We start from the raw sequence: 19,458 nt of genomic DNA, 5'->3' as shown, positions 1-19,458 counted from the left end.
ATTTTAATATTTAATTATATTTTTTTTAAATTTTTAAAAAATAAATAATATTTATTTATTTTTTTAAAAAAATAAAATTAATTTTATATTAAATTTAAATTTAATAAACCTTTAAATTTTTTATTTATATTATTATATTTAATATTATAATTTATTATAATAAAAAAAGTAAAAAAAAAAAAAAAAAAAAAAATTTAAAAATTTAAAAAAAAGGGGGTTTAAATATTATAAATAAAGGTTAATATTAATATAAATAAAGTTTAAACTAAATTAAAGTAAAGTTAGGGGGGGTAATATAATAGGTGTAGTTTAGAAAAAGTAAGGCCTTAAAGGTTTAATACTTTTTAAGGAATTTAACTTAAAAGGTTTAAATTTCTTAACTTTTACTTACTTTCTACTTTTTTCTTTCTTTATTAAACCTAACTTAGCTATAAACTAACTTAGTAATTCACCTAATTGCACCCCATTATAATGCCTACCCCACCACCTCTCTGGTCATTACCAGCATACTGCGAAGAAGATGGCCTCCGTAAGTGATGTTACCCGCTATTCGCACCGGTCGGCGATCCTATCCTGTCCAGCAGGTCTGCAAGTCGGCTCGCGATGGGACGGCCGTGGTGGCGGCTGGAAGCTCCGGGCAGACCCACCCCGGCCGGACGACTGGCGTCACACCGTCTGCCCGCGCGGGCCGTGTGTTGGGGGGGGGGGGATATCGGCCGTAATTTCTGACCATGCACCGGGCCTGGCTATATACAGTGTTAGTCTCTTTGTCCTATACTCTCCATCTATCAACTATATTCTCAATCCCATGTCACCAACGTTGGTGGGCCCAAACCATCACTGTCGTGGGGATGGTCCTGCAGATGATCAAATCAACTCACAGATGCCTCGGTCCACACCAAATCTGCCATGCCTGGACGATATAGCCCAGAACACCCAGCAGGATTGCGGCTGAGGCCCCACGTGATGTTGAGGTCCATGGCCCAACTTCGAGTGAGTTGAAGGGCTGTCGAGGTCCTTTATGACCAGAGCCGTGGCGCCAGAGGCCCTCGATAGGACAGGGTCATACCCGCTGGCGCGATGTGGAGGCACCACGTACCATACCGTGCGTTAGTGGGTACTAGAGATGGTTACTATAACTACCTACATATCTCTTTACTACCTTTTAACTACCATACTACTTCTCTTCCTTTAAGGCTATTATTATAATATTTACCTTAATTTAATAATTATAATAATATATATTATTAAGCCTAAATAATCCTTTTTAAATTTTAAGGTTATTTTAAAGGCTTAAAATAGTTATAAAGAAAAAGGGGTTATAAGAGTGAAAATAAACTTATTAAGGAGGTTTCTTCCTTTTAAGTAACTTTTTTTTTATTCTCCTATAATTAGTCTCCTATTTAGATATACTAACTAGCTGAGAGAGATTCTTTTTTTTTTCCCTTTCTATAGGGTCTTTTTTAAATTTTTAGCTTTTATTAACCTATTTTTAATAGCCTTACTTTTAAATCTTTAAATATAGTTAATTCTAACTACTTAGGTGATTAACTTAAAGGAGGAAGGTAGAGGACTTAGTTGAAGTTAAAGGAAGAAAGGAAGAAAGGGGAAGGGGAAGGGGAAGGGGAAGGGGAAGACCTTTGCGACCTTTTTCCCTTTTATAAGTCCTTTTATAAGTCTATCTCTTCTCTTTATAGCTACCTTTCCTTTTTAAGTCTCTTATTATTAAAAGTATATTAAGATATTAATTAACTACTTAGAAGTTAATATTCTCTCCTTTTTAAGTATACTTAAAGTCGGTTTTATAAAAAAGGGATTTCCTATTTAAAGGATGGTTATAGTGACTATCTCTAGTACCTATTAATATACGGTATGGTATGTCTTCGGAAGTATGTGGAGTAGAAGCGAGACCAACTAATTCTAGAAAATAACTGTTGCTAAAGTCTAAAGGCCCCTGGTACGGTGGGCCGCTGATACTAAAGAAACTCACCCCCAAGTCTTCCCACTTCAACGAGATGTAGGTAGTCCGTATGAGCAGACCGATTGTCCAAACAAGATAACCGCAGATGGGAAGAAGGAAGGTTGTAATGTACCCATGTGATCATGCGGCGGTTGAAGAACTACCAGTCATAAGGCCACTTACTGTGCTGCCAGCTAATAAAACACGTAAAGAAGAGGTTCAAGAACAATGGCAGTTATATCATAAACACAAATTCAAAAATAAAATACATTCTATACAGGGTATTCGCCAACACGTTTACGGTAGTCATGCACTCCACCCACTCACACTCACACACACACACACACACTTCTGCTCGAACGAGACTCCCCGTCCCCGCCACCTCCTTAACCAAAAGAACATGAAAAAAATAAATCACAAAACACCAAGGAACCACCTGGGCAGTTAACTCGATATTCATAATAGTGCTACTCTTCATCATCCAACACCAAGCACCCACCCAGCACGCCCGGCCATGAACCCACACACAAAACCAGCCAGCCATCCGTGGACGCCAACATCAATCCATATGTATATACCCAACACCATCTATCCTAGGGCATCTAACCAACCCACGAGCACCACATCTACTTCCTACTTCTTAACACTAACACCCATGAGCTTCTTGCCCTCCCCGCCCCCGTCACCGTCCCCACCACGCAGCGGCAACACCTTCTTCCCAGACCTGAAAAACCCAAGCTTGTGCTCAGGCTGCTCATCGCCCCCATCGCCCTCGACACCACCAGCACCGCCACCACCACCACCACCGCCACCAGCAGCAGCAGCAGCCTCCTCCTCAGCCCTCCTCTGCAACAACGCAGTCTCGCTCGCCTTGCCCGCCCGCGCCTCCCGGACGGGCGCCATCGCCGCGTCGAGGAGCTGTTCCTCAGACTTGATTGCCGCCGCGCCGGCGGCCTGTTCCTCCGGGTTCGCGGTGCGGCCCCTGGTCGCCTCGAGCTTCCTGTCGTGGTCTGACAGCGGCGCACCGCCACCCGTGGGCCGTGTGTTTGTCGTCGTCGGCGGGGGTCCCTCCCCCTGTGTGGCGGGGACCGCCTTTCCCGCCGGGCCGCTGTTGTTGAGCTCCTGCCCCGCGGGGTCACTGCTCCTGACGCCCACGAGCGACTCGTCGTCGTCGTCGCTCCCGCCGCCCGCCTTGCCACCACCACCAGCTCCAGCACCGTCCTCGCGCTCCGCGCTCCTCACGGAGCTCGCCTTGCTGACCGCCGCGCTCGCCGTCGTCTCGGCCCTCAGGCCCAGCCTCCGGTCCGCGTTGGGGTCCTCGCCCTCCTCGCCCTTCCAGTCCGCGGGCCTCATCTCGGGGACGGGGCTGCCCTCGCCGGGCTCCCTCACCACGGGCGGGGGCCCGTCGGTGCTGACGACGGCCCTCCAGACGACGCTGATGCGGTCGGCCGCCCTGGTCCCCTTGCGGCTCGACCCCTTGATCCCGTCCATCTTGTCCCAGTCTATCTCGAACACGCCCGACTCGTCCGCGCGGCCGTCCTGCTCTGGGCCCCGGCCCTCGAAGAAGACGTTGAACCAGACGTGCGCCACGGCCGTGACCATCGTCAGGCCCAGGGATGCTGGGGCGCGGTTGCGCCGCTCGAGGGAGATGTTCACGTCTGAGTTGGAGACGCGGACCGGTGATGTGGGTTTTAAGATGACCGCCATGCCTCCGGGCTCGTTGGTGTCGGCGAATGTAGACGCGTGGGCCAGGGACGGCTGGGATGAGTTGTTGTTGGGGACGTTGAGGCTGGAGCCGGATGGAGAGGAGGTTTCCGAGGCGGCGGCGAAGTCGGCAGGGTTGATCGTCTTGCTCTTGGGTTTGGAGCTCATCTTCTTGACGCTAGGGTTGCGGGCAGGTGAGCCGGACAGCATCTGGCTGGCCCTTTCTCTCTTAGATCTGCTTCGGGCCGGCGTGGAGTCTTTGCTTGCATTGTTGTTGCTGCTGGCGGCGTCGCTGCCCTTCTTGTCGCTGTCGTCTCCGACGATCTCGTTGTAGTCCGCGTCTTCCAGGATCTCGTCGTGCTCGTTGGTCGGGCTCAGTGCGTCTCCCAGGAGGTCCATCACTCCGCCCCCGCCTGGGGCATCGCCCTGCACCACGAATCTCTCCTCCTTCTTGAAAGTGTGCAGCACCTTGATCTTCTTGCCCTCGTCAGCGAATCCCTCGACATTAATCTTGACTCCGTGGCGGAGGCCCCAGACGTGGATCTCGAGAATCTCAACTTCCCGGTCGACATATTTCTTGCCCCCTCTTGTCCACCGGTCAGCATAGCTGATCCACCGCAGCTGGGACGGTATCGACACCCCGGCGCCGAAGGTTGGCTTCATCCGCCGCTCGGTGAAGCGCGCCAGGGCATCCTCGGGTTTCCATCCGCACTCTGATATCAGGTATGAGCAGGTCATACTGCCTGATCTTCCCTTGCCGGCCTTGCAATGCACGACAACGACCCTTTTACCTTTTCCCTCGCCTTTTGCCACCTCTTTGCCATTGTCTCCTTTGGCGCCGTGTTTAGTGTCAGGTGACAGGATATCCTCCTCGTTCAACCAGCTCCTCATACTGGCCATTATCATGGGCACCATCCTAAAGGGTGGTGGGTGGTGGTCCGGCCAAGGGTAGTGTCGTATGCGGCCATATACTGCCTCGTCAGGGTATCCCGTTCCCTCCGCGCGGAACTCCCATATTGCCCAGTTATCTGGATGTTTGGCGTCGAGGAAGGCGACGAGGCGGTCGAGGGGGTTTCGGTAGGCTCGCTGTGGGTATGTCTGGCTTGGGCCAGAGCTGGAGGAAGTAAAGCAATTGTCAGTCAGTCTGCGTGCGGCTCCTCGTTCGGCCACGAACATTCAGGCGGGAACTCACGTCACAATTATATTGTCAGTCACGTAGCAGAGGTCGAGTCCCGTCTCGGCGTGTTTGGCTCGAGGGCCCGCGACAATCTGTCGCAACAATGAAGCCATATTCTATAAGGTGTATCGAATTCGAGTGTCGCGTGACGTTGTAATCAGGACTGCAATGGTTCTAGGACAAGAAAAACGATATCTTGGATCACGCTTAGGTGTGAGCAAACCGTTGTGGGTAGGGAGGGCAAGCCAGGTACGGGTACGGGAGGTTGTTTGCAGGGACGGGACACCCTCGCTCCGTGATGGACGATCGGCCTGCAGATGGGATGATGCGTGAGTTCGGCCGGGTTGGGAGGTCGAAAGCTTGGCCCGGGGAAGCTTCGACTCTGGTAGTGTGCTACAGCCAGTTCCACAGAGGCAGCCCGCAGCCGCATGAGACAAATATAGCTACGTCATGGGCCGACTGACGTCTTGTGTGGTGGTAAAATGTGGGGCACGCGGAGCTCGACTTGGAGCTGCGGCCAGGGCTGCCTAGCTGCCCACCTTCCTTCCCAGTGCCCAGGTTCCTGGCCGCCGATCTTGGGCCGGATCAGCGCCTAGGTCTAGGCCTGGATGTTGGATGCCTCTGCACGCATATGCTGGAAGCCGCGGGACATCTCCTGGAGAGCTGCACGGATCTCTCCCTGGGCCGTGGTCCCTCACCATGTCACCAACTGAACAAAGTCATGTCAATAGTTCCGATCGAGCATATCATTTTCTAGTAACGCATTGCTCCCTGACTGAGTGACCATACTCCGCAAGTCATACCTTAAGCAAAAAGCCAAAACAGAGTCTACAGTCATAGGAAAACACGGAGAAGGCTTCAGTCAGCCCGAACCCGTTAACTCCCCCGTATGCCCGCTCATGCGCACCAGCAAAGCCGTGGCCGTCCTCCCATCGTCGGATTCATTATAGCGGAAACACGTATACTGACTTGACGTCCCCTATTCTCCATCTCATCCATCCGCGGTCCGCGGTGCTGCATCTGCCCACAGCCTCCTATTCGTACCCCTTCTCAAAGTTATGTTGGTGATGTCGTATTCTGTAGACTGCGGAGACCCAATCTGGTTGAGCCAATCAACAAAAGTCAAGACGTTATCCGCCGGCGCGCAAACAAGACGTCTAGCTGCCTGCCGTCCCTGTGACCAACGGCGCTGGTTGTGGTCTTCCGTTGCCCGTGGGCGATGCAGTTTACGACGTCTTCTTGGGCACAGCAGCGCCATTGGCGTACTTGTTGAGATCGGTAGCCGAGTGGAAGGCCCTGGCACCTCCCTTGATGCCATCCCAGACCTGACGGGCGGCAGGTGGTGTCCCCTGGGCACCGACGAGGTTATCGACGCGGGCCTCAAGCCTGGCGAAGGAGCCCTGCACGTGGGTGCTGTTGTTAACGCGAGCGCGGAGGAAGGCAGTGTAGATGACCAGAAGGATCCAGCTCCTACGCTGGAACAGAATGGCGCTCAGGAACAGCCGACCCCAGAGGGCAATCTCAAGGCTCGAGACAACGGACATAGACGTGTCGTAGTACTCCTTGACGAAGCTCCCGATGGCGTCGGCGATGGGGTGGGTGGTGTACTGGGGCTTCGCGCTGGGGGAGGCACCGGCCGCGGGCGCAGCTTGGGTAGGTGGGATGATGGTCGGGATGACGGTGGAGCGCGTGTAGGTTGCAAAGTGGAAGATGGAGTAGACGCTGTATGGCAGCAGGGCGATCGGGTACTGAGGGGCCAGCAGCCACACGAAGGCCAGGACTGCGCAAGCAAGAAAAGTCAGCGGGATGCGCCCCATCGCCTCCATATGTTATCAAGGGACAACGCACGGAAATACTGGACGTTCTCGTCGGCAATCAGAGAAAAGGCGACCTGGGGAGAAAACTTCATGCCGGCCTTGGCGCGAGCGCGCAGGGTCTTGTAGACGACGATACCGTAGGTCACCATGGCGGCGATGAAGGCTAGGCGGTAAGAGAACTGGGCCATGCGGCCATAGTAGTTCATGCGAATCCATGATAGCGAGTAGCGTACGACGGAGAGAATCAGCGTGAGATGCCTGCAGCACGAGACACAGTTAGCCGCCGAACCAACCCCACTCGCTTATTGCTGCTGTCTCAGACTCGAGCCCTTCTCCTCAATCAGGATTGCGGTGTCGCCCTCGCGCCAACCCTATGGCTTGCAAGGTATTTTGCGCAAGCTGTCTGGACTGGCTGGGGTTCGGGCGGGGCGGGGGACAAAGCTCTCTCTGAGGGCAGCAAGCACTGCAGAGAGGTGGTCGAGCTAGATGATAACGTACCCAACAAACCAGGCAACTGCTCATGGAGAGAGAAAAACGAGTCAGCATTGTGTCTGGCCATTGAGCTTGCCAGAGTCGTCGGCAGCCTCGGGGGTGGAATTGACAACATACACTGTAGGGTTTGGGCGACAGTTGCCAGGCGTTGTGGCAGAGGCATGGTTGCCGGGGGTGGGGGAGCCATCTTTGAGGTGGGCTTGGGATTGACTCAACGATCAATCAATGGGACCCTCAGTTGATAAAGAATTGGTGTAGCAGCTGCAGCGCTTGTAGGCGAGGCGGATGTTGTTGTGGTGGTTGTTGACGCTGTTGCCAGAGTGCGGTGCTGTCCGGGCTGCTGGAACAAAGCAGGCTTGGCTGAAAGACGTGGTCTCGTGCGAGTTGTGAGTGTCGTGGAAGATGGGAAAAGTTCTGGGATCCCAAGCTGGGAAAGTTGGCCATGACACCAGTGGCTGGCTGGTGACGAAAGGCCTGCAGGGCCCCATTCACTGCCGTCGAGCTCTGCATGGTCAGTGCGTCACCCTTTCAGGTCGTGCCGGGGAAGGAGGGGTGCACAAAGGGTCCTAACCCTGAGCTACCGAGGCATCTCGCTTCTAGATGCATGCAGTACCTGGGTACCCGAGGCGTCTCTGGTATTTCTCTCATTGGAAGGGTGCACATGTGAGCAAGTACCAAGGTGACTCCACTTGTTATTGCATAGAATCCCAATCTGTCGTTTCCATGTCACACTGCATAGTTCAAGCAGACTAGAGTGAGCTTGATCCTTCAAGAAAGCATGTACAGAGCTGTAGCCAATTCCGACTCCTACAGTCGCCTTTATCTATGTACATGATGTTCCGCCTTCAACGTACAGAGGTTCAACTTTATTCTTGTTATCTATTTAATACCATGGGCCTCCCTCAGAGCATCAATAGAATCCAAGTCATATTGTTGCTTCTGTTTCATGAAATCCATATACATAAAGGTATGAGGGGCCCCCATATACCTCTTGATAGTGACCTTGTTCCCCCCAGCAACAAGCTTCATAGCATAAGCCTCACCCTCGTCCCGTAGGGGATCACACTCGGCCGTCCGAACGAGAGCCGGGCAGAGGTCCTTAAAGTTAGGCGCCTTGAGCGGCGCAAACCACCACTCAGGCCACACCCCCCTCAGCTCATCCCGCCTATCCAGCGGCGCGCAGAGCTCGCCGAACCACTTTATCCGAGGGAACGCCAGCACGGGCCCGCGGGAGAACTCGTGGAACGACGGGAACGGCGAGTCGGTGTAGAACCGGTAGAACAGGCCGTCGACGGACGGCGGCACGGTGGGCATCACCAGCCGCAGCGGGACGCCGGCGTCGCGGGCCATGTGCTGCAGGACCAGGCTGATGTGCCCGCCGGCCGAGACGCCGCCCAGCGACACCGAGTCCGCCCTGACGTTGAGCTCCCCCGACCCGGCCTCGCTCCGCACCCAGCTCAGCGCCGCCCACGCGTCCTGGAAGCATTTCCCCCACGTCGCCTCGGGGCAGTGGCGGTAGTTGACGTCGATGACGGCGACGCCCGCGCCCTCGCACATGCTGAGGCACAGCGTCGACTCGGTCGACAGGTTCCCCAGGACGAACCCGCCGCCGTGGAAGTTGAGGTGCACCGGGTACGGGCCGGGGCCGTGCTGGGCCTCGTCCGGGTAGTACACGCGGACGGGGACGATGGCGCCGTCCTCCGAGGTGACCTCCTTCTCGGCGGTCCTGGGCCGGCCCTTGGTGTCCAGCGCGCACGGCGGCGCCAGCACTCGCGGGTCGGCGCGCACCTCCTCGATGGTGGTCACGTGGGTTGGGTCCGGGACCTTGTTCATCAGGTCCGCCCAGGCCGTGACGAAGTCTGGGTCCAGCTTGGCCAGGACGTGTGGCTCGATTGCCTCGGCCGGGTCGTAGGGTTTGCGAGGGGCTGCCATCGTTACTCCGTGCCGCTCGTACTTGGTCAGGCGAGACTACTTCAACTTGAAGTTTATAAGGATGACTTTTCGGGGTTCAGAGGGTGGCTGACGATGGGTGCTCTGGTGTTGACCTGTTGGTTTGGTTTGGTTGGGACGATCCTTGTGTGCGGTTGTCGGGCTTTGTCTGGCGCTGAAGCTCGCGATGTTCGCGGGCGCCGGGGCCGAGGTTGATTCCGGGGCGCTCGGCCAGAGCTGCCCCGGGTTTCACGCCAGCCCCGCGTTTATTGGAATTCCAGCAAAACACGGATTGCAGATGTATCCCAGGGCGTTGTTTGTGCTTGGCATTGGTTGAATCTGCTCAATTCAATACGGCTTTCTTCCGGCTGACTACCCCAACAACACCCAATACAAGTTGAACTTCATACATGGCAAACCAGTCAGCGAGACTCACAATGGGCAGCGGATCGAATTTCCTGTTCGATCACTACACACAAATATTTTGCGAGCCTATCACATGGTGAAGACCTATAAATCAAATTTGGTATCCAAGTACTTATGTCATGGATGCCATCACCACTAGTAGTAGCCACAAGTAGGTTGTTATTAACTTATTAACTTATTAACTTATTAACTTATTAACTTATTAACTTATTAACTTATTAACTTATTAACTTATTAACTTATTAACTTACTAACTTATTAACTCATAGAATCTCAACTATCTTCCGAGTGGACCGATTTAAAGCCTGCGAGATTCATGGCATGGGACCACTAATGTTATGGCGATATAAGCTGAAGAGAAAGGAGACAGCAGGCGTTCGAGAAGAGAGGCAGCGTCTCAATTCATCCAGCCAGCATCGGCCCAGATTCTACTTGTACGCCAACCCAGTACTTATTTTTCTGCGTGCATCCTTAAGATTCTCAAGTACTCTTCTTAATCAGCAGAAGAGCTACCACACAGTTTAGAGGCCCCCTGAACGGCCCCTCTGTGTAATTTACTCTATGGACCCTGTGCTTGATTTGGCCTCTGGCCCACTGGGGGAAATTCGCGGCCCGGGTGCAATTTGCCTTCCCAGGTAATCTGGCCTTCTGAGAACAATTCCTCGTCTACAAATACCTAACCGCTAAGCATACTCGCATGTGCCACGACGGAGTCGAGGGTAAGTAGTAATCCACATTGTTTACTTCTTTGAACAGTAACAAGTTGGAATGATTGAATCTAGACTAATTTTTCTATCCGATGACAAAAGGAATTCGACCGAATGGATGACTGCGACCGCAGCTCGAGTGTTGTCTGCTCGGAGCACCCCTGAGATACCACTCAAGTCGCCATTGCGAACTTTACGTGGGCGCTCTTCGAAGCAACGAGAGCAGCCAGCCCAGCGAGCGACGCATTCTGCATGATGCCAAAGATGGAGATCTCGGCTGCCGCCTTCTGGAGCAGCATGTTCCGTAACTCGACGGCGACCAGGGAGTCGATGTTGTAATGCGTGGGCTTGTTGGCCAGGTCGATCTCGTCCACGGGGATCATGAAGATGTCCGACAACTTCTCTGCGATCGCCGCCCCGATGAGATCGCCTGCTTGCTCTGGGGTGCTCGAGCCGGCTAGCCTGCTGGCCAGCGAGTCGCCCCCCTGCCTTGCTTCTCCGTTGCCTTGAGTCTGGCCCTCGTGGGCACGCAGGGCAGCAAACCGCGCATCTCTTCCCAGCTGCGACTCCCCGTCGCTCTCCCAGTGATTCCCAGGGCCTGTGTTTAGCCCCACGACGACCTGCGGCTCGCGTGGGGACAGAATTGCGCTGGCCAGCACCGCGAGCACCTGTTCCTCGCTCATGGGGACGAACCCGATCCTCCCCAGGCGGCCAAGGACGCCTGCCGTCTCGGCGGCCACGCCTATAGACTTGACGGCGCCGAGGTCAATAGACACACAGGGCAGGCCCTGTGCCACGCGCCACCGTGCCAGGGCATCTTCGTAGGACCCGGCAGCGGCGTAGTTGGACTGGCTGGCATTGCCTGCAACACCTACAGCCGAGGAAATGATGACGAAGAAGTCAAGGTCGGCTGCCTTCTCAAATCTTTTGTGTAGGTTCCATGTGCCCTGCACCTTGGGCAAAGTGACTGCCTTAAAGCTTTCGAGCGTCATCTGCTCCAGCACAGTATCCTGTATTTAAGACAGCATCAGTCAGCTTGCAACATTTCTTACTCGCCTGAGTCGGGGGAGGGGGGGTGGGGCCTCGTACCTCAAGAACCATTGCGGCTTGAATAACACCGCGGACTGGAGGCAGTCCGTCCTCTTCAGCCGAACGCAGCGCCTCCTGGAGGTCTTTTTGATTTGCAACGTCGCGGCTCACAGCCTTGACACGGCAGCCAATCTGCTGGAGCTCGTCCACAAAGACGGCCGTCTTCCCGCTGCGCCCGGCGCTCCTTGAGAGCAGTATGATGTTCTTTGCACCGTGTGCCACCATCCAGTGTGCAATAGACCGACCAAGTCCACCGACGCCGCCCACGAGCAAGTAGGACGAGTCAGCCTGGAACCTCGGCGTCCGCGCCCCTGGCACAACAGGAACCACTTCAGTTGGGCCGGCTGATAGCACCACCTTCCCGGAATGTTTTCCAGTCTGGAGCATACGGAACGCCTTGGCCACGTCACTGATGGGATAAGCGGTTACCGGATGTACGGGCGCGATGACCTTGGTCTCAAGGTGCGCCGCGATCTCTGCCAGCACGCGATGCACAGTGCGCGGTTTGTGCCGCATCAGAGTCAGCAGGTAAAATGCCGAGAAGGAGACCTGGCGGCTGAATGGGCGCATTTCCAGGTAACTGTTGATTTCCAAGTCACGCTTCCCGATCTCCACGAAGTGGCCGAACGGGGCGAGCACGTTGAAGCTCTCCTGCAGGAGAGGGCCAGCCAGGGAGTTCAAGACCACATCGACGCCGCGGCTACCGGTGGCGGCGAGAACCCCTGCTGAGAAGGAGGCATCACGGCTGCTGAAAATGTGGTCATCCGGGATGCCGTATCTTTCTCTGATCATCTGGCGTTTCTCAGATGTGCCAACAGTGGCAAAGATTTCTGCCCCCAGGTGCTTTGCCACCATGATAGCTGCTTGTCCGACACCACCCGCGGCGGCATGAATAAGGACAGTCTGACCACGTTCGAGACGGCCAATGTCAATAAGACATATATAGGCCGTGCAGAATATGACAGGGAGCGAGGCTGCCTCCTCAAAGGTGATCTTCGCTGGCATGTGCATTACACTGGTCCACTCAACCCGAGCGCGACTGCCAAATGGTCCGCGCAACAAACAGAAAACGCGATCTCCAACACTGTAACCTTGAGCCATCGCTTCTTCGCCAACGCGGGTAATGACACCGGAACACTCCAGGCCCATGACACGCTCCTGAAGTTGACCCATAGCTACCATGACATCTCTGAAGTTGACGCCATATGCCCGGGGCTCAATCTCGACCAATTCAGGAGAGATCTGGGTGCCCTTGTCTACAGCCACTGATGAATCGTCGACAAAGGCTATCGTATCCAGCAGGCCTGGCATGCCGACATTCATAACCAGAGGACGCTCGTCTTGATGCAGCGGTGTCATGGTGGCCGATGAGGATACATCAGTCGCCTCATCCGGCGTAATCGACTTGTTCCGAGGCGTATCTTTGATCAGCCTGGGTACCATGACGTTGCCATCTCGGATAGCGTACTCGAAGTCGCCGGCTGCTGAAGCCGCAGGTGGTGCCCCAGAGGCAGTCACTAGGCTGCTGAAACCGGCTGCCACGATTCTCACAATAGAATCCACGTCGCCGGCTGCCCACACAGGGCTTCTGGGATCCAGGTCCAATGACACGTAAGGTCGGCCAAAGTACTCATTGCGCAATGAGCGGAGTAGGCCCGACACAAGCGCGAGGTCTGGATTTTCACAGTCGACCGCGCCGCCACGTGTCACCCAGAGCAGGCCTTTGCAGCCTGTTGCCATGGCCTTTATCCCATCAAGCACGGGTCCATTGATATCGTGGAGCAGCGGGTGGTTCATCTCACCGAGGAACACACAGATCTTGCCCGTGTATGCCGTTGTTGGTGCTGTCTCCAGAGTTTGGACGGCTGGCAGTTGACCTGAGGGGTCCGAGGAGAGTGAATGTTGCAAGGCATCCAGCCAAGCCGGTGGAGGGGGGCCTGCGGTACTGCTGGTGACAAGCACCATGTCAGCGGGATCAGGTAGGCGGGTCGGCGTGGCCGAGGGCTGCACGGTCGCCGACATGGTGCTCAACGTGTATACTTCGTGCTTCTCACAATCGCGGATCGCAAACTCCACCCCCATGAATCCAGCACTCTTGAGGTGTTGATCCCAAGAAAGTACAGAAGGAACCGGCTGGAAGGCCGCCTGAGGATCCCCACCCTGCGAAGACTGCGACAAGAAACCACGAACCAACTGCTTTGCAACACTGTCTCTCGTGGTTTCAACAAACAACAACTTGCCTGCGGGCTTGAGAAGGCTTCGGATATGACCCAAGGAGTTTGCAATGGACTGCGCGCCGAGCATACCCTGGTTTACGATAACGACATCGTAACTACCGACTTCGAAGCCCTGAGCGGAGGGATCAATGTTGATATCGAGCTTGTTGAATGACAGGACGTCAGACCAGGATTCGAACTGCTCATAAGCATCCTCGAAGTCACCGGACATGTTGGTAAAGTGATACAATGCAGCGAGTGGTCCGCCCTTCTCAATTGTGCCCAAGGCCTCGAGCATGGCGGCCGTGCCAGCCTCGGTGCTGGAGCCGACCTCCAAGATGCGCGCTCGAGGATTAGCTTGCGTGATACTTCGCAGCATGGAGGCCGCTTGGGAGGCCGCCCGAAGAGCAGCTGGAGATGATTTAGAAGGACTGGACAATCCCTCTAGAAGATCCTGTTCTTTCAACAGCTCCAGGGCATCTTTTTCTCCACGAAGGACAGCGGCTAGGTGTGGTCCTAGCAGTGAGACTGTTCTTCCGTCCGGGTTGGCTTGGGACAAGACTTCAACGAGAGCCTGTCGATCCATCGAGGATTCCTGTAGCATCTTTCCGTCTGGAATTTTGTTCAACTCAGATTGCATCCACTGGTAGAGTTCGTGTCGGAAGCCCTGAAGCTGTTCTACTTCAGCCGCAGGAAATGCAGACAACGCATCTTGAATGAAGTCGAGACACAACCGCTCAAGGTACACGTTGTTGCGCTTCTCATCGTCGTCAATGTCCGGGTATATCTGCGACTTCGTGGAAGACTCGAAGGCTGCCTGAGCGTCGAAAGCGGGATTAGTGACCCATTCTATCTTGCTGCAGAGCTCCTTCTCCCAAGCCTTGGTGCCGTTGTTTGCGCTCCGTCCGAGCGACGAAAGGACGAGACCTTGAATCTCCAGCACCGGCAGGGACCCCAAGCCCTCGTCGACAACGACTATCTGGGACTCTATCCCCTGCCCGTCGGCATGGTTGAGGAACGTATGACACTGAAAGCTATGTCCTGCCTCGTGGGCGATCTTGCTTGAAACCCATAGTTTGTCAATCGATTGGAAAACCCTGGGGCTCTCCTGACGCGACTCGGTGCCAGGAAGAGCAGTGAACGTGCCCTGGGCGAAGGCGTCGAGCGTGGCCGGGTGGACTACGTGGTTAGGAGGCAGGTCCTTGGCCACTGTAGTGTCAGGCACAACAATCGTGCTAATGGACCTCATTTCGCGACCCGACTGTACGATTTTCTTGATGTTTCTGAACGTCTTCCCGTACTCGATCCCCATGTCTTTCAACACGTCCCACATGTCCGCGGGATCGATAAGCTTTGCATAACCAGAGGTGGGATCTAACGGGCTTAGATCCTGCTGTTTCCTCTGTAGGCCGACACATGCATTCTCCGACGATCTTTCGACGTCGGCCGAGATGAGCCCTTGGGCGTGACGGGTCCACTGGTTATCAGCCGTTACGGAGAACACCTCCCATTGCTTCCAGCCACGCACGCCAATAGCCTTATCATTGACCGGGCGGAGCATCGTCTGGATCTCAATACCATCCTCACTGTCTGGTATGACAAGAGCCTGGAGAACGTTGACGTCCCGTATCTGGTAACCGGAAATTTCATCCACAGACACTGCTTCACCCTGCTCCTGAAGCATGACCGTCTGCTGGCGTAGACCCTCTATGGCAAGAGAGACAAACCCACAGCCAGGATATAGCATGTTGTTCTGGATCGAGTGGTCCCTTACCCACGGGGACTCGTTGGCACGGAGGAAATGTTTCCATGCCGGAGCGTCAGGATTAGCACCCGGAACAATGGAGCCGAGCAGATTATGAGGTGGTTGACTCCTGTTGCGAAGCCCCTTATTGGCTCGCGGCTCGAGCCAGTGTCTTGTCTGATGGTTCCAAGGGTAAGAGGGCAAGTTGGTGAGCACCTTGACCTGTTTTCCCCTACCCTGAGGGAAGTTGACAGCCTCTAGGTCTAACGCATAACCCTCACGGATAAGATTCGCTGCGAGGGTCTGCATGCTTTCCACCGCATTGACTTTGCGAACAAGACTGTCATAGTATGGTAACTTCATCCCGTCAAAGTCCGGAAGCGTGAGGATCTCTGAGATAGGGCCGCCGAGAGCAGTGTGGGGTCCTATCTCAACAATCAGATCCACGCTGGTTGTAGACATCTCTGAATCGGCGTCCAAGTCTCCTAGGACCATCTCCAAAAAGGCGTCCACGAATAGTACAGGCTGTACCAGACTTCGAACCCAATGTTCCGGGTCGGCAATCTTATCAGCACCAGTCATGCGGTACCCCGTAACCGGGGACGCAAACGCCGTCGGCCCCAGGAATGGTTTTCCCTTTCGGTGGTCATTGCCGGCCATGCTGCGGAGCGACTTGCGGTAGTCGTCGGCGATGGGTTCCATGTGATGAGAGTGGTACGCAGTGCCGACCCGAAGGCGGCGGGCAAACACACCATCTGCCTCCAACAGAGCCTCGAGTTCTAGAACAGCCTCGATATCGCCGGCGACCGTGGTACTTGATGGGCTGTTCACGCAAGCGACGACAGCCTTTGCACCGCATGTGAGCCTGTCCAAGTACCCTCTCGAGTCCTCCTGGCCGAGACCCACCGCAATCATTCCGCCCTTGACAGGCACGCCGGCCGTCATCTCAGCTGCCAGCTTGCTGCGATAGTAGGCTATACCCATGGCCATACGGTAGCTTACGGCCCCAACTGTGAAGGCTGCCGAGATCTCGCCGCTCGAGTGGCTCGTCACGGCGGTCGGCGTCACCCCCCAGGCGCGGAGCAAGCGCACCAGCGAGATCTGAACAGCAACACAAATGGGAATGCTGTAGCCGGTCCCGTTCACCCTGGTCGTCTCAGCGTCCCGTTGAAGCTCTTCCATAAGAGACCAATCTGCCCCAATCTCCTTCAAATGCGCATCGCCTTCTTGGAGAGATGCCCTAAACACCGGGTAGGCCGCGATCAGCTCCCTTCCCATGGCGTGCCATTGGGCTCCTTGTCCCGTAAAGACCATGCCTATACGCGGTTGTCGTGATGGTGTGCGAGAGGGCCGGAATTTGGGGGTATCCAGGGCCGTGATGACCTCGCCAATGCCTTGGTTGGATGGAACAGGATTCAAGGCAACCCAGGGGAACTTCGTCCGCCGTTGGCCCAGCGAGAAAGCAACTGACTGCAGCAATGCCTCGGTGTCCAATTCACCTTGTCTGCTCTCTGCCTGCTTTACGAGGTACTCTTTGAGCGTGGACACCGTGTTTCTGCAAGCGTGCTCATCTTTCGCGCTGCAGTTGAGAAGCACAAATTTGGTCTCATGGGTTGCCGAAGTTTGCTGGCCATTAGTGCCGTGGGACACTCCATTGGTGCCATTGGTGCCATTGGTCAAGTTTCTGCCGCCATTGAGAGCTCGGTCGTCTGCTGTAGGTCTCTGGCTTTTAGCCCAGGATCGGCCATCCTCGATGATAATGTGTGAGTTACTTCCGCCATATCCGAAATTGTTCACGGACGCTCGGCGGACGCCATTCGCGGGAGCGGGCCACTCTTCCAAGCTTGTAGCCACCTTGAGACCCCAGTCATCCAGTGACAATTTAGGGTTCGGCTTCTCAAAGTTGATACTGGGTGGGATAAGACCATTTTCCATGGCCAAAATGACCTTGATCAGGCTGGCTAGTCCACTTGTCGCCTCCGTATGGCCGATATTGGTCTTGACTGAGCCCACGCGGAGGGGTTCTATGTTCCGCTGTCGACGGTCTTTGAAGACAGATGCTATCGCATTTGCCTCAATCACATCTCCTGTTGCGGTCCCAGTCCCATGCGCTTCGAAATACTGAGTGTCTTTAGGGTCAAGGCCAGCTCTCGCGTAACAATCACGCATGAGAGCCTCCTGGGCTGCCTGACTTGGTGATGTGATGGTCTCTGTCTTGCCATCTTGGTTCAGGGCTGTCTCGCGGATCACGGCGCGGATAGGGTCACCGGCGGAGATTGCGTCCTGTAGCCGTTTGATCACAAGCGTGGCCACACCCTCGCCTCGTCCGTACCCGTTGGCGCGTGAATCAAAGGCGAAACATTTCCCGTCTGGTGATAAGAAGCTGATATATGAACAGATCAGCTTTTGTGTTCTTGCTGCTTGTCCTCAAAACTTACCCAAGTGACCCCATTGCCTTAAAGTTGTCGGGGTTGAAAATGACATTCGAGCCACCGACAATGCTCATGTCGCTCTCTCCACTGCGAAGGTTTTGCACAGCCTGGTGGAGTGCAACAAGAGCAGTCGAACAGCCTGTGTCGATCGTCATACTTGCTCCTCGAAAGTCGAAGAAGTGAGATATGCGGTTCGATGCCATAGCGGATCCTACACCAGCAAGAAAGAATCTTGGAAGGTTGTCTTCATCGCGGACCAGTGAATCGCGGTAATCGTGAACGAATGTGCCGGCGAATACCGATGTGTTGGAACCAGCAACCTTGTCCAGAGGAAGACCAGCTGCATGTGACAGTGACAAGTGTTAGTACTTCATCATACGAATGGATGGCCCTGGAGTCACGAACCATTCTCAAGCGCCTCATAGACAGACTCAAGCTGTAGCCGAAATTGGGGGTCTAGGGCCTAGAAACAAAATCTGTCAATGCGTTTTCGCTTCCACCAAACACGATGGCGACGAAAGCAACTTGATATCATACGGCGGTGAGCTCTCGAGAGAAATCGAAGAATGCGGCATCGAACAATGCCAGATCTTCTTTCAGGAAATGAGCGCCTCGGACGTGGTTCTGGTTAAGATCCGTCAGTTTATGGAGATCTCCTTTCGCTGGAAAAGACTTGCCGTGCTCAGCTTTTCGTGATTGGGATGATATGCGCCTGTGCTATTGAAGCGTGCCGACAAGTCGCTCCAAGCACTCTTCCCTTCGGCCAACATCTTCCACAAATCCTCAGGACTCGACGCATCACCGGCGAACTTGCAACTCAACCCGACAATGGCTATGGGCTCGTTGACCCAGTCGCGGGAGGTGCTGTTGCTTCCCATCTTGGCAGCAGGAGGGTATGAACAGGTCTCGTCTATCGAATTTAAGAGAGCGGAAACAATTACTTCTGTGAGAAGAAGTAGCCCAGTGCAAGATGTAAGTATCGAATGTATGGACAAGATATATGTCTAAATGCAAACAAACTGGGCCATGGGAGAGATATCTGCTCCGTTTTCGGATGCGTTAAGAACGGAAGCCGATGATTCCTACTTCTATTGCTAACAACTAAAACGACCACTTCAGAGTTTTATTTCTCATGTAATCGTCTATTTTGCTCCTTTATTTCATTCGGGTGAAGGCTCTGCATGCCCATTACCACTGAATGAAAAAGCTTATGTCCCGGATTTTGACATACTCGGTCACATAATTACGCCTACCCAGGTATCCAAAAAAAAAAAACGCCTGAATTATGTGAGATTTGCAAATTCAAATGTCCACGGCCCGTTCACCGACGATATGTCTTGGGGGCTGTTGCCGACTTTGCGGACAAATCGTCGCAGGAATATACTCAACCCGAATAAGCAGACGGGTTGTAAAACATCCGCCCATCACACTCCGTATTGTTTCTTGGATATTTACGGACTTTTTATGAGCTTCCGGGGATATTGGTTTGCGGGGCAAATTACCATTTTGGGCACACAGTATGAATCCTTCAGTCTCGGGGACGTGTGTCTGGACCTGCACGTACACTGTCCTTTCCGGCATCATTCACCGACGGATCCTGTAAGCACTAATTCTTCCCCGGCTAATTTCAGCATGGGATGAACGGTTCTGAAAAGGGCCCTCACAGCAGCTTCAGACGGCTTTCGAGATACCAACGAACTCTTCCTTCAGCCGATGCTTATGGTGTGAGGCGGATTCTTCTAGAATGTGCCCAACCACTCTAGAA

General features: G+C 54.2%; 4 protein-coding genes across 4 annotated transcripts; all 4 read right to left on the bottom strand.

Annotated features, from left to right (window-relative positions):
- Nucleotides 1–2,171: 2,171 nt before the first annotated feature.
- Nucleotides 2,172–5,308, bottom strand: KVR01_012541 (uncharacterized protein). The gene is made up of 2 exons (XM_044793691.1): nucleotides 4,857–5,308; nucleotides 2,172–4,778 (listed from the first exon to the last, which is right to left on the bottom strand). The coding sequence occupies exons 1-2, from the start codon at nucleotides 4,952–4,954 to the stop codon at nucleotides 2,594–2,596; spliced, it is 2,283 nt and encodes a 760-aa protein (XP_044638352.1). The 5' UTR covers nucleotides 4,955–5,308; the 3' UTR covers nucleotides 2,172–2,593.
- Nucleotides 5,309–5,570: 262 nt separating this feature from the next.
- KVR01_012609 (nucleoporin POM33) lies at nucleotides 5,571–7,744 on the bottom strand. The gene is made up of 4 exons (XM_044786543.1): nucleotides 7,268–7,744; nucleotides 7,157–7,172; nucleotides 6,690–6,916; nucleotides 5,571–6,621 (listed from the first exon to the last, which is right to left on the bottom strand). The coding sequence occupies exons 1-4, from the start codon at nucleotides 7,335–7,337 to the stop codon at nucleotides 6,068–6,070; spliced, it is 867 nt and encodes a 288-aa protein (XP_044638420.1). The 5' UTR covers nucleotides 7,338–7,744; the 3' UTR covers nucleotides 5,571–6,067.
- A 123-nt stretch (nucleotides 7,745–7,867) lies between these two features.
- KVR01_012610 (uncharacterized protein) lies at nucleotides 7,868–9,082 on the bottom strand (the record flags this gene model as incomplete). The annotated part of the gene is made up of 1 exon (XM_044788447.1): nucleotides 7,868–9,082. The coding sequence occupies one exon, from the start codon at nucleotides 9,080–9,082 to the stop codon at nucleotides 8,030–8,032; it is 1,053 nt and encodes a 350-aa protein (XP_044638421.1). The 3' UTR covers nucleotides 7,868–8,029.
- Nucleotides 9,083–10,252: 1,170 nt separating this feature from the next.
- On the bottom strand, nucleotides 10,253–18,747 carry KVR01_012553 (uncharacterized protein). Its single transcript, XM_044792173.1, has 6 exons — nucleotides 18,371–18,747; nucleotides 18,231–18,317; nucleotides 18,099–18,156; nucleotides 17,700–18,033; nucleotides 11,302–17,644; nucleotides 10,253–11,222 (listed from the first exon to the last, which is right to left on the bottom strand). The coding sequence occupies exons 1-6, from the start codon at nucleotides 18,569–18,571 to the stop codon at nucleotides 10,386–10,388; spliced, it is 7,860 nt and encodes a 2,619-aa protein (XP_044638364.1). The 5' UTR covers nucleotides 18,572–18,747; the 3' UTR covers nucleotides 10,253–10,385.
- Nucleotides 18,748–19,458: the final 711 nt, after the last annotated feature.

The sequence above is a fragment of the Diaporthe batatas genome, assembly GCF_019321695.1.
Source record: "Diaporthe batatas strain CRI 302-4 chromosome Unknown Contig00020, whole genome shotgun sequence".
NCBI classification, from domain to species: Eukaryota; Fungi; Ascomycota; class Sordariomycetes; order Diaporthales; family Diaporthaceae; genus Diaporthe; species Diaporthe batatas.
The sequence above is the reverse complement of the archived record's forward strand: the minus strand, read 5'-3'. Positions and strand labels throughout refer to the sequence as shown.

Coding starts and splice junctions, on each gene's coding strand:
- KVR01_012541 (XM_044793691.1), bottom strand. CDS start 4,954: ATGGCTTCATTGTTGCGACAGATTGTCGCGGGCCCTCGAGCCAAACAC. Junction 4,779..4,856: donor ACTGACAATATAATTGTGAC/GTGAGTTCCCGC, acceptor TACTTCCTCCAG/CTCTGGCCCAAGCCAGACAT.
- KVR01_012609 (XM_044786543.1), bottom strand. CDS start 7,337: ATGGCTCCCCCACCCCCGGCAACCATGCCTCTGCCACAACGCCTGGCA. Junction 6,622..6,689: donor CGAGAACGTCCAGTATTTCC/GTGCGTTGTCCC, acceptor TTGCTTGCGCAG/TCCTGGCCTTCGTGTGGCTG.
- KVR01_012553 (XM_044792173.1), bottom strand. CDS start 18,571: ATGGGAAGCAACAGCACCTCCCGCGACTGGGTCAACGAGCCCATAGCC. Junction 18,157..18,230: donor TCTCTCGAGAGCTCACCGCC/GTATGATATCAA, acceptor TTTTGTTTCTAG/GCCCTAGACCCCCAATTTCG. Junction 18,034..18,098: donor CTATGAGGCGCTTGAGAATG/GTTCGTGACTCC, acceptor TGTCACATGCAG/CTGGTCTTCCTCTGGACAAG.